The 15571-nt window shown below is 41.8% G+C and overlaps 1 protein-coding gene across 5 annotated transcripts in view; it reads left to right on the forward strand.

The window, feature by feature from the left end:
* Positions 1-15571, forward strand: part of CLASP1 (cytoplasmic linker associated protein 1) — a 1618163-nt gene that overhangs the window by 583869 nt on the left and 1018723 nt on the right. For all 5 annotated transcript variants that reach the window (XM_078682066.1, XM_078682063.1, XM_078682065.1 and 2 more), the window contains exon 12: positions 5144-5289. In XM_078682066.1, the coding sequence (XP_078538192.1) occupies positions 5144-5289 (146 nt within the window). The remainder of the gene's footprint in view (positions 1-5143; positions 5290-15571) is intronic.

A 15571-nucleotide genomic window follows, 5' to 3' on the forward strand; every position in this document is an offset into this window, starting at 1 on the left:
TTTCAAGTGGTTCAGTTTTATTGAATGGCAGGTGTTGGTGGAGTAGGAGGGGACTTGTCAGTTTTGCTCCTGAACAAGCTCATAAAATTTGTGAGCACAAAGATCAGGACAATGTGGACTGGTTTGTCTTGGAAGGCAAGAACTATTTCTCAGAGGTATCACAATCTGCTTCTTTAGTTCATAGTTCAAAATCAAGTGGTTCTCACTGACTACTTCAACTGGAATTTCATGTGAAAGTCTTGGCTGTCATCATGATGAGCCTGATATTGATACTGAATCCATTAGAGAAACTAGGAGCTCTTGCAATGCTTTAATGCTAGTGAAGTATAAATATTTTTACATGCACTTGAAACTTTTCTGTTCATTTGTTATAAAGGGGGAGATGATGTAGTGGTAGCGTAGTGTTTATACATATACTCCTTTATTAGCGTTCATAGCTTTTCTTTGTTCTCATTTATACTCTGTACCTCGCAACCGCGCCTCGCTGACCAACCTGCACAGGGTGAAATACGCGTTGGCTGAACAATGTCAATCTATGGAACGATACCCTAGGACAGTTTATATTAACCTTTTGACGTCTGTGATGCTAACTGAATTATTATTGGAATCTGAGACTCCCCCTGCGAGTCATTAATGGAAGCTGAGCACCCTGGCCTAAGCATTTGAAATAATTTGAATCGCAAAACAGTTCTCAAGCTATAGAGAAACAAGCATTAATCAAACAAATACACAAGTGGTGAAATATTTTATTTAATTCACAAACAAATTGAAAAACAAATCAAAATTCTGAATGTTATTGGGTTTTTATAAATTCAGTTGAGGCCACTCATCATCCATACTTTATTTTGTTTGATGCACTTGCATTGCATCTCACTAATCAGTCTGAGTATGCCAACTTATTATTTAACCTCCAATTTCAATGTCATTCCTATCTATAGATCTGTTAATATTTGGCAGTTTTACTTTTTGCTTCTTCATTTATGTACACTTTGGTAATCTGTCAATGTTATTTAATTTTCTAAGCAGTTATTGACACCCTGAGTAGGTTTCATGGACCACGTGGGTCCCCGGACTATGGATTAAGAACTACTGCCTTAAGACTTTTAGGAGTACAAACTTCGTACATCTCCATCGAAGCACTTTGTAATTGTATTCTAGGAAACTATATTACAGCTGAGTATTGTAAAATATAGCGGAACATATTTGGTATTAATACTTGTTTGCACTTTCGGACTTAACTAATTCTAGATAATGGACCCATTCTTTTGTGGTACAAAGATTCCACCCATTTGAAGCTATTCTCAGATGTTAACAGTTATCAGAGAATCGCTTGAGCTGGGGCCCTTCTTTTGGTACTAATGAGAATGCTCTATTTATCCTCAGCCATACCGTAGTTGCTGCATCCAGTCAGGTCACTTTGTTGTGGAGGAAGACCCTGTGGGAATCCTTTTTACAATGGATGCTTCTTTATAGATTCAGCAGCTGAATTGGGATTTCAGTGTCCTAGCCCATGCCAGCCGGACTGCAGCAGCAGTGTCTGGGCAGTTCTCACCCCAGGGCACTATTTCCAACGCTGCTAATTTTGTAGTGCGCTATCTGCACACATACTGGCTTGACTGCAAGGCAGCCTGAGTACCAAGCAAGGCCTTAGTAGTCTGAGGCCACTGAGAAGCCATGATAAGGTAAGAGGAGGTGCCAGTAAACCCCTAAGCCCCACTGCTGCCTCCATGTGACATGAGCCCACCACCACCAACCATCGTGCATGGGTCTGCGAGAGTTGGAGCATGGGCAAAAGATGCTCCACAGTGAGCCTGTGTTAATACTTGGTGTCCCCAGAGTTAATATTCAGTACCCCATTCCCATATTGCTTCTTCACGCAAGTGATGGTTTTCCAATGAGAGCTGGACATCCTGTCGAGCTGCAGGCCAAAACACACGGCTGGGCTAAAGCTAACATCTGACACCTGCTTCCAACCAGAACACAACTTACAAAAGGGAGGGGGGAAAAAGAACCTTCCAACCACCACAGCTTCTGCTCAACCTCTATTATGCTTTACACAATGCATTCTAAGGCCTCCATTATGGAAGTCTCTTAACGCCTGATGCGAAACACCCTCCTGAATGAACTTTCACTATGGTGCGTGATGATTTCTAGAAGACCATCAGATTTCTTGTCTTTTAGCCCATTTTTTGCTGTTTATCCTGTGCACATTAAATCAAGAGGCTTTTCCTGATGAAGTTTTCACAAGATAATTTGAGGACTGCAGTATTCCCAAGTTACTTTTAAACCATAATCGCCGGTCACTACCCTCATGTGCTAAATCAGAATTCTCTCCAGACATTGAATGAGGACCTAGCCTCTGTGCTCTGGAGGTCTGCTAGTTTTCCTGTGTAAATACAAGGAATCGAGACTCACACGCATGTGTTTGTGAGGACCCTCCCCAATCGAAGTCCTTCTAAATAGAAGTTTGCTCCATGCTCTATTTTTTAAGTCTCACCTAGTCAGAGCTTGTGCTGTCTCTTCGATACATGCTATATTCAGGATATGGGCATTAAGCTCCGCCTACTTTCCGCCTACCTTTTTAATTGGCTCCTGCCTTTTGTAAATGATGGTTTTGCATTGGTCATTAGATTTAGTAATCCCTCCTTAGTACCGCCTTGTCTCTTCTTGTACCCTCCCATGAGGACACCCCTTGTTACATGTGTTGTTACACCCTAGGTTTTAAGTTACAGCCTCAAGGCACTATTTTCTTAACCCCTTGGCCGCTGGGGTAATTCCCCCGCTGTGCTGGGGGGCGGGGGCGCGCACAGCGCCCCGGTGCTCGTGACCAGCTCAGCTCGTCATGAGCCACAGTGGCCGTGTGCTCATGACGAGCTGAGCTCGTCACGGCCACACCTGTTTCTTTGGAACGCTCAGCACAGCGGGGGAATTAGCCCCGCGTGCGAGCGCTGGAGCCGTTATGACGAGCTCAGCTCGACATGAGCACACGGCAACCGTGTGACGAGCTGAGCTCGTCATGAGCATGGGAGGGGTTAAAGGCCTTCAGACAGGACACTCAATCAATCAATTAATCTTTATTCGGTTTCCATAATTTGTAAAAAACCATAAAAGTACATATTTAAAATACAATATATTTACAAGCTATAAAATCTTATAAAGTATATAATGCATTTGCGATTTCTGTAACATTAAAAATACAAAGTATCTGATATCGTTAGTTTCATCAATTGAGTCTATTATAGGTGGATCGTAGCAATTTATTCAATTTAAAGGCGAATAAAATATCTGTGTGCAAATATCTTTGTGCAAATGTTTATCAGAGATTAATACGATGCTTAACACAAAATTTGAGTAAACCGTTTTATCATGTAATTCATTTTCCAGATACTGAAGCACCAGAAATGCTGGGCGACAACCTCGTAAACCCAGTACTCTTAAAAGAGGAACAATCCATCGCCTACGCGGTGTAGTATAAAATTTACAAAAAAACAATACGTGGATTGAGGATTGTACAGAGATAGTATCACATGGGCAAACGGTTAAGTTCATAGACCAGTCATTCTGTTCAGGGAAGGAAATCAGTCGGTGAAACATATTGAGCCTGAAGCGAGTCAACAAAAATGTTTCATACTGGTTCAAGTTGTACAAAAGATATGGTTGAATGCTAAAAGTAGTCTGAACTAATATTAGGTGTTGTACAGAGGTTTTCTCTATTTCATTTGCAAGACGCAACTGGCCCAAGTGTGTTAAACAGGCCTTTTTTAGATCTTTTCTCGAGATCTCAACCATAGTTGTTGGATCTGTAAAAAATCTTTCAAGGCCCAAATCAGCAAAGAATGCCTTAAAATATGCCAACCATTTAGTCTTTTCCATATTATCAAGTGACATGCAATCCTGAACGAGTGATCGTGTTAACTCGCACTGGTCCGTGGACCAGATCCGACGCCATAGCATGATCGGTTGGATTTTTACTATATCCGATAAATAATCCAACCCGAATTCCAGATGGCATCCATATGTTGTAGTACTCTTAGGGACAGCGAGTAAATACCTTAGGAAAGCATTTTCCACTTTCTGTAATTGGTCAACGTTAGCATACCCCCATACCCCTGATCCATAGATTGCAACACTTACACATTTTGCTTGATAGATCTATAGCATGTCTACTGGAGATCTCTTTCTAGTTTCTGTGCAAACGCCACTAGTGCGGTGGTGGCCCTCAGGAATAACAGTTTCCTTGAATTAAGGGCCTCTGACCATTTAGACTTATTGTCTTTTAGAATCCCTTTAATGCGACATTATTGACAAATATGTCTTTAGGACACTCACTTGGTCCTAAACTAGGTTGGCAGTTGTTACTTTACTCTCTAGCACATCTCACATTTATATTAGACCTTCTATAAATTTCCCTTCATCAGCTCCACATAGAGTACAACCTAATCCGGAATTATTATAATAATTCTTTTGTCACTGTTCAAAGCTACTTATTGTATATATGGACATAGCTATTTAAATGTACTCGTGGTACTGTCTTGCATGCAATGCATTATGGGTAGGGTGGATTTACCATATCTTCTGCAGGTGCAGTACCATATGTGACCAAACATTTATGATGCTCACTAGAAACCTCTAGGAGCAGGTTGCGGTACTCCACCTAGAAAAGCAGTGCTGGTGCATTGCTCACTAGGGACCTCAGGGAGCAGCTTGCGGTACTGCACCTAGACAAGTAGTGCTGGTGCCTTGCTCGCCAGGGACCTCTAGGAGCAGATTGCAGTACTGCATGGAGACATACAATGCTGGTTCCTGGCTCACTATGCATCTACTATGCAAGCATTTGCAATGGACTAGGTCTCGCATTACTGAAAGTATGAGCTTTTGGAGCTGAATTATTATTTGCAACAGCAATACCTCAAACTGTCAGTAATGCGAGACCTATTGCAATGCAAACACTTGTTTTGTTATGCAGCAGTCTCTATTTCACACACTTGCCTGCCTTTGTACTACATGAGCTGAAAAGTTTCTTCTAGTTTGTATTCCATTTTTGGGAGTTGATGTACATTTTCAAAAATAAGTCACCAACTGCATGATCTGCTTTTCGTGTTTTCTCTTTTTTTGTGTAAAATGGCAAATGCTTTGTTCACAGCTAAAGAAAATTAGATCCTTAATCCTCGGTGGAGCTGCAGACAATGAAAACTTCTTTCAACTTTTGCGCCTGCTGGACGGAGCGTTTAAACTGTCTGCAAAAGACCTTCGCTCTCAGGTAGTCAGAGAAGCATGCATCACTTTTGGGTAAGTAAATAATGTATTGAGTTGAAAAGTTGTATTGTCCATCAAAATATGCCCTGACTTTACAACATTAGATCATAACATTTGTTCCTTTTGGTAAAATGTATCCTAATATATGTGGGTCTTATGAAAACTAGAAAGTTTAAAGATCACTGAGGCATGGGCTGGAGAGGAATGAGAGCCAAAATATAGGTACATTAATTGTTTGCATAAGTAATCAATAAGTGGACTATGCCCATTGATTCTTGTTTAACTCACACCACCACATTGGTGGTTTTAAATGAGGCAAAATGTCTTTCATGTGGGTGCTGCACCTCAAGAAACATTTCCTGAAAATATTTCTAATGGTTAGATCAGATGAAGCAAGGCACAGGTATTATGATGGTTACAGCTCTCCAATACAGTTTTCATCTTTTGGGTGGTGAACAATTTTATGAGTGGCCTTAGTGGTATTGGGGAGAAAGAAAAAAAATACATTACAGTGTCGGCAACAACAACTCTGTTTATAGTCATCAGTCTCTCCATGTGAATGAAATTTGAAAAAAAAAAGTTTACATCTACTCAATTCTGAATAGTTTAATAAAGATCCATCAAGGGAGCATAAGTTTATTAAAAATGAGTGGTCATTCACAGAAAGTGCTGAGCATTCTGTTACTTAATATATGGAAATTTATGTCACACCTACAGCAAATGTCACTGAATGGTAGTTTCACCATTCTTGGATGAGGTGAAGCGACCTAGTCTTTTTTGATTTGGCGAAAATCTATTCATTGTGTTTAAAAAAATGGTGCCAATTGAGGTAATTGTGTGTGTGTAAATATATATATATATATATATATATATATATATATATATATATATATATATATATATATATATATATATATATATATATATATATATATTTTGACAGGAGATCTGCCAGAAACCACAGGAAGTGAGGGTCGAACAAGTGTTGGGCCATGCTGTACGTTCGACCCTGTTATCAGAGGTCACTATGCATTGCTGAAGTGTATGCAGTGCTAGCTCGGTTGGATAGGTCTTGGTGCAGGTCGTGGCCTTAAGCAAGGTCTGCACATGCACTCATTGTGTAGTCATTTATCACGGATTTGCACTTGGCTAATGTGTGAGGTAGAGTTTGTGCACAGCAAAAAAGCACATAATATTGAAACGACTCAATGCTACATGCAGTTGAAGCTGGAGGAAAGGGCTGAATCTGCTGATATAGCACCCACCAAATCACAGAAGCCCATGGCCTTCCGCCACAGTCTGCATCCTCCCATCTCTGCTACGCACCATCTTTAATCAAGCGCAGCTTGTAAAATTTCTAGAGCAATTGCACTTAGCTTTTGAACAGTGTGTCCTAGAAAGTATGTGCATGGAAAGAAAACACAAGAAATGGTTGAAGAGCACGCAATATAACATCAGAGACCTGAACATAACTTAACACTATGTGCAGTTGATGCAGGTGAAGGGGGAGGTCTAAGCTCATATTATAGCCTAAAAATATCCCTAGTTTACAGAGTACATCCCACAGGGCATTCAGCTGTGTGCAGTGTGGTTTGACGTAAGGGAAGACGTTTGACCTCATCCTTCACCAATGTTCCTTTCCTCCCAAACCATTTGAGCATTTTAGACATGTGATGCTGCCATATAAAGGTGTCTGCCTGCTTATTCATAAACTTCTAAATTTTGAGTCTATGTATCTGATAGTGCTGGTCAGTGCTGGGGCAAGGTACACAGTTGGAATTTTATATGTTCTATGCCGAGCCTCTGTTTCTCCTATGGTCATAGCTCATGTCACATATGATCTCACAAGTAATGTCATCAGTGATGGTATTTGAAATATCATTGATGTCATTTGAAATTTGTGTCTGATCTAATGATCATGAAAATAACATGGCTATATAAAATAACATGATCATGAGAACAATAAGTGGTTCAGTATATCCCTTTGGGAACTATAAAACATATATAACAGAAGAAAACAGGGTTTGCCTGGGATTATCAAATTTGGACAGTACAGTAATTTAGTATCAATAGGACCAAATTATTATCTAACACGACAGAAAATGACTCACCCCTCAAAATGTCCATGGAAACTATATTATTTCATCCACAATTAACATTACATTGAAAGTTGGTGACAACCAGATCAGTAGTATGGAATTAGTAGTTTAAGGATTATTATCTGCCAGAATGTCATGTATGAAGATCAAACAACAAAAGTTTAAATGTGATGGGTGCTCAGTGGCAAATCACACTGTGTTTTAAGAACAGCACATAGTATAAAATAAAAACAGACTGACCACTGGGAAAACATAAAGTTAGTTATCTACATAGAGCACAACAATCCATAGAGTTCATTAGAATATTTATCCCTGATGAGTCTGTGATACTGTTGAGGCTTTTTCAACCCTAAATAGTCTGATGGGTCATCATGTGAGCTTGTGAGCAGTAACAGGGCATCTGTTGTGGTTGGTGCCAGAGGGCTATAGCTGAAGTTGTGGAAGTTTTGTAGGATTGCAACTTGAAGTACAAAGTAGGAAGTGATAGATGTTTCTTGTGGCAGGAGATGACACATTAGTAGGGACGGATTCTTTGCAGTTGAATGTACTAATTATCTCAAGGAGCTGCGAAGAAGCAATTTGTAGTATAAGACAAGACTTTCATATTGGGGTAGAGACATTCCAGCTTCACATCATAGAACTGTTTGAGGGAAGTATCTTTGCCGTCCTACCATAAAACACCTGTTTTGCATTACCTACTACTGTGTGTTGCCCGCCTAGGACATTAGCCAATCACCTCATGTCCTCCCGTGATATTTCTGTCCAGGTTTGAAATACAAAATGGCAGGAAGGAAGGAACAAGGTATTGAGGAAGAATTGATGGTCATGCTCCCTCTTTTTCAACATTTGCATGATGGCTTTGGGAGTGAAATGATTTTTGACTTGTAAGTAGACTGGTGAAGGTGGAAAGGGCCATCTTGATCTGGATGTCACTAAGATTCAGTGTAATGAAATTGTAGATGAAATTAAATTGTTTTCATGTCTGTGTTTTAGCAACACCTGTACATAAATGTGCTTCAGCTGCAAGTGATTGGTTTTGCAGTGAAGTTATTTTTCCTGTTCACCAAGGGAAAAAAACATTCAGATTCCGTCTGACAACACCACTCCTGCCCTTTAAATCAACACAAAGAGAGTTGTGTACCACATACATGTGACAGTGGGCTCAGCTGCCTTTTTGTTCTGATACCAATCATACAATATGAGACTTTCGCTAAAGACTCGGATAAGTATTCCTAGGGTGTTTTGTGCATTAGGTAGGTATTGGGGAAATCATCAATTGACCATTGAGTTGATAAGTCCAAATTTGTTATCTTTGTTTCTAAACTTTAAAGAAAAGTTATTTGCATTTGTACAGCGTTACCTTACAGTGAGTGAGTTGAAGCATACAAATATCTGGAAATCAGATTGGACCGGGTGATTGCCATTTCCATCATTTGGCCCCACGAAAACAAAATCATTGACCATCAATTTTGCATTCATAAAATTGATTAAAAATCTGTTTAGGCTTTTGTTAACACATCTGTAATGTGTTATGTCGGCTTAACTAATGCCCCTCTTGGCTAAGTGGACTCTGCACTTTGGGAGCCAAAGAGAAGTTTTTAATTTTGCCAGCTCAGATATTTTAATATTCCTTCAGGAGGTGATCTTTTCTTAGCTCAAAAGAAATCTAGCTTTGAGGATGCTTACCTTTCTTAACAATCCAAATTTGTAACAAATTTGCCACATTTGAAAAGGCATACAACTGCTTATAAGCACGACATTGGACTAAATAGGCCCATTTTGGCAACTATTCCATGAACTATGCCTCTAGCTATTTAAAATAGCTCCATTATATGATTAACAAGTGAAAAACACAGACATTTGCACGGATAACAAGAGGTCATTTGACCTAAGAAAGCCGCGGATAAAAAGTTTCTCCTACTAGTTAAATAGTCATTGACCCAAACAGGTTGAAGGCCATATATTTAAACGCCCATGTCAATTCCTCTCCGAAGAGGAAGCTGTGGGTGCAATGACCTTGTGGTTACAATAGACAATGTAAAAGCCACTTAACTTCTACAGTGGTACACTGTACAATCCTAACTGACACTCCTGCCATGCGCTGCTCAAGAGCTTTCTGGTTTGTTCCCTTGCCTAAATGCTGAAATTGTTTGTATATTAAATAGAAGAGTTGGTTAGGATTTCTGAGCATGCTTCCACTTAGTGATGCCAGGGCTCAGATCGCTTTTATCTCAGACTTGTTGCAAAGCATGGAACCACATCCTGAGCCTCCTAGGCATGAACATTGATCCTCTCTCACTAGCTTGACTTTATAATGTTGAAGTCTATAGAACAAAACACATGTTGGCCATGGATGCTACAGTATAAGAATTTCTGTGGTTTTAGAAAAACATAAGAGCTTTATATGAGAAGAAAACTCTATAAATATTTTGTAAATCTTTGTTGAAACCTTATTGCATTACTGTGAATCTTGTCTGGCTGCCCTGTGTCTGTAGATGTTTATGCAGTATTTGGCTTCCTTCGAGGTTAGACTCAAACATTTAAACACCTGTGAGTACCAACGTTTTGTGCAGACACCACTTACAGATAGAGAATGAAGAACCAAATATAGGGGCATCTAAAATGATGTCCCTTGATTAATACCACTGGTCCTCATTTTTTTTGTTTGTCATAACCAAAGGTCCTGTAATTAATTTCAGGTAACTCCTCTGTCTGTAGGCCTCAGTTCTTTCTTCCTTTTAACATGAATATGCACATGGTTGCTTTGCCCCATTATAGACAATGCACTAAGTGACATCCAGTGCATTCCCACTTGACTTTATGGTTCTGAGTGGTGAAAAATGCAAGAGGTTCACACTCTCTGTTATCTAAGGCTAAGGCAACGTGAAAGATTGACCCGTGAATGAACGTATATTAGGAAACTCTTAATTTACATTTCCGTGGTGGAACTTACATTTGCCTTCACCTTAAAAATAACCCCACTCTGTATGATGGACCTAGACAGCACTGCATTGCATTGATATATTCTCTTTTCTGCACTTGATAAAAAGCCATTCTCATCTATTGATATGGTATAAGAATTCTATATTGTATTGAACATTTTTGTAATGTGGAACAATAGGAAACAGTAGGTCAAATACTCTGCATGACCTGTGTATTTTAAATGCAATACGTTTTTTGGCTCTCTATATCTGTTAAAGCTGTGATGGCTCCACCCACTAGTGAATGTGTTTTAAAACAGCTCATCTATTTTCAGACTAAGCACAACTGTAGTGCACTATAAATGCCCTGCTTTTCATTACAAATTACATCATTCAGCTATGGTGAAGATACCTCAAGCCACCTGTTTACTTTTATTACTCTCCACTAGTCAATAAATAATTTCCTGTGAATGAACAAACTACTGATAGAGCAGTTAAGTTACCTATGAAAACCTTCCCTGTCTAAGCTATCTGATAGGATGAACACATTTACTCCTCATGAATACATTCCCACACAGCTTAAGTATTTACACAGTATGTTGTACGTCTCCCAAGGGAAAAGGGCTATGTTACCTCAGGACTATCAAAATAATAATCACTGATGGTTCAGCTGGACCCTAAATAATGCTATGCTGGATCTACCCCACAATGTGAAGGTCTCAAATTGAAGAAGGGGTTTGGCTCACTGAAACACACTGTATGGTCCCACAATCCTGTAACTTCTCTCGGGATACGTTTTAGGGAAGTGCCACGTAACTCTCTAAATTAAAAGATACCCGAGGGCATTTTGTGTGACTGCACCGTCGGGGTCACTGAAAAAGGAACTTCATCTTCACCTCCTCCCCTTCTTTCTTTTATTTTGAACTTTCTCCTTAACCACAACACTAACTCCAACATTAATAAAATGACATCAGAGGAGGCTTAAGCTCGGTCTAGCACTGGAAACTGGAACGTTTTTAACAACTTAACACATTCATGCACATTTTACTCAGAAAAACCGTCAGACCCCAGTAAAATGTACTTCCCATTAGTAAAACGCTGCTTCTGACCCTTTTCGGGCAAAGTAACACTAAAGCTTACAGTGTACCAGCTTCACCTTTGTGAAACGGTCATGCAAGAATTTGAATTGTCATTCTCATAGGTGTTAGGCCACACACTCATAAAGCAATCTGTACTAAGGCAAACATCATGAATGGACTAATTGCCTCTTATATTGCCCTAGAGTTGTAAACTAGAAATCATTTCTTTCCTTTTTTTAAAAAGAATCCTTTACTGAGTGTTTACACTAAATAGGTACAATTACAAGTAACTGTCAACAAGTGCCATCAAGAACAATGTCGCAGAGCGAAAAAGCATGAATTGCACAAGCATATCAGTAATGGAGTATTTTACATAAGACAATATTCAAAAGCTGGTACATGAACCTACCCAGCACATGGGATTCAAACACAATGGGTTGTTTCCTGTAAATCAATTAAGCAGTGACGGAGTTGGAAGAGCTCACCTCCCCTGCTGGTGAGGTTTGCTGGGGGCAATAGGGAAGTTAGATGTAATTTCAAAGCAGGTCAGCACAAAATATGAGTATTTCATGGTACAGGTCAAGTCCAATGGCTATGCAGTGAGGGGATGGCAGTCAATGTTGGGAGTTCACAAATAGTAGAACTGTTACGTTTGAGGTATGTGTAGCTGTAGATGCATGCACTTAGCATAATCCTCCTGTCTACTGTTGGGCTCGGATGTGTGGAAGTTGGTTTTCCTTGAAGAAAGTCTTTCAAGTCACGAGGTAGTGTGACTCCTCCTCTTGCTGGTTATGTGCTTGGCCTGACTCCATTGTTAAATTGTTTTCTTCTGTGGCCGGGTTCGGACGGTGCTCCCCTGCTCTGGTTCGTCTTCAACGTTGCTTTTTTCTCTTATGCTTTACTGTCTGTATTGTTTCGATCACAGCTTCTTCTCCTCTTTCTCTCATCTGTTCTACAACCTCAACTTTGTTATGGTGACTCGATTTGGCTGTTGCTCTCGTGGGCCTTTGCCCTTCGTGGCAGACCCTACATCTTTGGCATTCTCCCCGTACCTGATGGAACAGGTGCCCTTCTGCTTCTGTTCTCGATGCCACTCGAAGTACCCATGCACCAATCTCCACCAGGTGTTTAACCTGTGCCTCTCCCTTGAACACAGCAAGGCCAGCTGCAAGGCCTACTGATCTTTTCAGTCCAAGAAGACGCTGTGTGTTCGTCTAGTTCGGTGTCTCGAAATGTCTCACTGCAGCATCGAAGAGACGCCCTATCTCTTCGGATCTGAAGATCTTCAAGAGGAGGCACAGGCGTCGGCGGCAGGCAAAGGATCATTCACCCCTGGCGACTACATTGAGGTCAAAAAGCACGATCTCACACCAGGTCAAGCCTTGAATGCTGTGCCCCCTCCAGCTCGACTGCAGGACACCACCACAAAGGGTTGCCCAGCCATGCCAGACAGACCAAAATCTACTGTTGGGCCACCACTACCTTTGGGCCGTGATCAGCACCGATCAGCTGTCTCAGACACGCCCAGCTGTGGCTCGGCGCTGCAAAACGGCACAGGCCACACGCTCCCGAATGGACTCCTCCTGCAACACCATACACATTCACCACTGGCTTCCCCTGGTGCCGCTGCTTCTTACTCACCAGAGGGATTCTCCGCTCATACACAGGGGCGGGCTGTGGGAGAAGAAGGGGATGTTTTTTCTTTCCACCACAGTATGACACCTGGGTCACTTATGATGCAGAACGACCTGCTGATGCAGACCCTGATCTGTATTCTGCTGAACCCTCTCCCCAGACAACACTACCATGCCCTCTGAAGTAGGGCTGCCACCTTTCACAAAGTGAAGTTACACAGTGAGCCACTAGACTATGATTTATTTGTTTCGGACCCTATCCTCTAACCAACGCTTGACACAGTACCTGCCAATGCTAAAAGGCATGTTGAGACACACCCCAGATATATTCAACAATCCATTTAGCCAATGGTAATTAAGCCATAGCTCGATTAAAAAATAGACTGGGTCACCCAAGGACCCTATATACATAAGAGACTAACTTCCACCTTATTCCCTCGTAGTTGCCACAGCATACAAGAAGGCCAACTCCCAAATATCTGATGAGGCCCCCCACCAGATAAAGTAAAAGAATGAAGCAATGGGAAAGAGGGTGTCTGCCCAATCCGCCAACCACTTGCGGATTGCTAGTTCCATCGGCCTCTTCTCGCGCTACGAGAGGGCCCACTAGGAAGAAATGGAGGAAATCCTTCAACATTTCCCAGAGGACCATAAAAAGGGAGCTTATCAGATTGCCCTAGAGGGTAAGCTCATTTCTAATACTACTAACTGTTGTGGCCTCGATGCTGTTGACACCCCAGTTAGAGGCATGAATTCCAGCTTCCTCCTCGGAAGACATGCCTGGCTCGGGGTCTCACACTTTAAACCTGAGGTAATTAGCCCGCCCATTCAATGAAGACTATATTTTCGGTCCTCAAGTCGACACTCTCCCTGAGAAGATCAAAAAGGACAATGAGACAGCAAAGGCCATGAGGGCATTGTAGACAACATACCTTTGCAGCTCCTTTTGCAGCTCTTATTACCATGAAGGCTCAAAGACCACTTCCCCTGAGACCTCCAGCTCTTACCAGCATTGTTGGGCACAAACTTCCTTACCTAGGGGATACTATAAGGGCTCCTACAGGGACAACAGCCCTAAAGGTAGAGACAAGGCATATCAAAGCCATCGGCCACAACCACCAAACCCTGACTTGCCAACCATTCCCCCTGATCACATGACACCTGTCAGGGGTCAAATACAAGTGTTCTTTCCCACCTGGCAGAAAATCACCTCCAACCAGTTGGTTTTGGATAGTATCCAACATGGTTATTGCCTGGAGCTCACTTCCACACTTCCAAACATTCCACCTCACAATCACAAACACTCACCACAACATCAGCAATTGTTCAGGGAATAAGTTCAGGCACTCCTCAAAAAAGGTGTTATAGAACCAGTTCCACCCCACCAGCAGGACACAGGAGTCTATTCACTTTAATTCCTTTTTCCCACAAAAAAGATGAGTCCCTGAGACCAATCGTGGGCTACAGCCCCTTACATGAATTCTTTCTCTAAGAGCACTTTCACATGATTACTCTTCAACCCCTTATTCCAGTTGGGTGGCTTCATGACCGCTCAACCTCAAGACCACCTATTTCCACATTTTGGTTTGTCATAAATGGTCAGCACTTCTAATTCAAAATGCTTCCCTTCAGGGCCACAACCAGCCCCCTAATGTTCACCAAATGTCTCCCGGTTGTAGCTGCAAACCTGCGCAGACAAATCATTTATGTATTTCCATATCTAGACAACTGGCTTATCAACAGCACAACTCTGCAAAAGTGCTTCAAACGGACTCAGGCCACCATAAACTTACTCCATCAACTAGGCTTTACCATCAACGCAGTCAAATCCCACCTCCAACCCCTTGAAATAAAACCCTACCAAGGAGTGATCCGCGACTCACAATGAGTGATAGTATACCCCAATGCTGCCAGAATGCAATCCTTCTAGGCACTCATTTTCCAGTTTCATCCCCATCAACAGGTAACAGTAACGGCAGTCAAGCTTCTCCTCGGTATGATGGTCTCATGTACAGCCATAGTATCTCATGCTAGACTTAATATGCGCCCGTTGCAGGAGTGCTTAGCGCACCAATGGACTCAGGCGGAGGGTCAATTGGAAAATCTTGTGTTGGTCGGGCGTCAAGCTTGCCACTTTCTGCTATGGTGGAACACCAACAACTTGTTAAAAGGACGGCCTTTTTCAGACCCAGTTCTGCAGAGAACCATAACAACTGACACTTCTCACGGTCCCCTCCGCTTTCTCATTTAGCCCAGACCGTTAGGAGGTGGGCCTCCAGTACAGCATTCACCTCTAAGAGGAGTGCCTCCCCGGAGTAGACAACAACTTTGCATTTCTCCTCAGAAGGAGACGTCAGCAAGTCCATGAGTGGAAACTCCACCCGCAAGCCCTCCACCAATGTTTCCAGCGTCGGGGTCAACCGCAAATGGAGCTCTCACCACAGCGTAAACGTCAAATGCCCAAACTTCGCTGCCAGTCCACACCCACAATCCAGGGGCAACACACTATAGATGTGTTGGTCTGGTATGTTTGCTTACGCTTTTCCACCTCTCCTATTGCTTCGTTTGTGGTTCGAAAACTT

This window comes from Lissotriton helveticus, chromosome 3_1 (genome assembly GCF_964261635.1).
Source record: "Lissotriton helveticus chromosome 3_1, aLisHel1.1, whole genome shotgun sequence".
NCBI classification, from domain to species: Eukaryota; Metazoa; Chordata; class Amphibia; order Caudata; family Salamandridae; genus Lissotriton; species Lissotriton helveticus.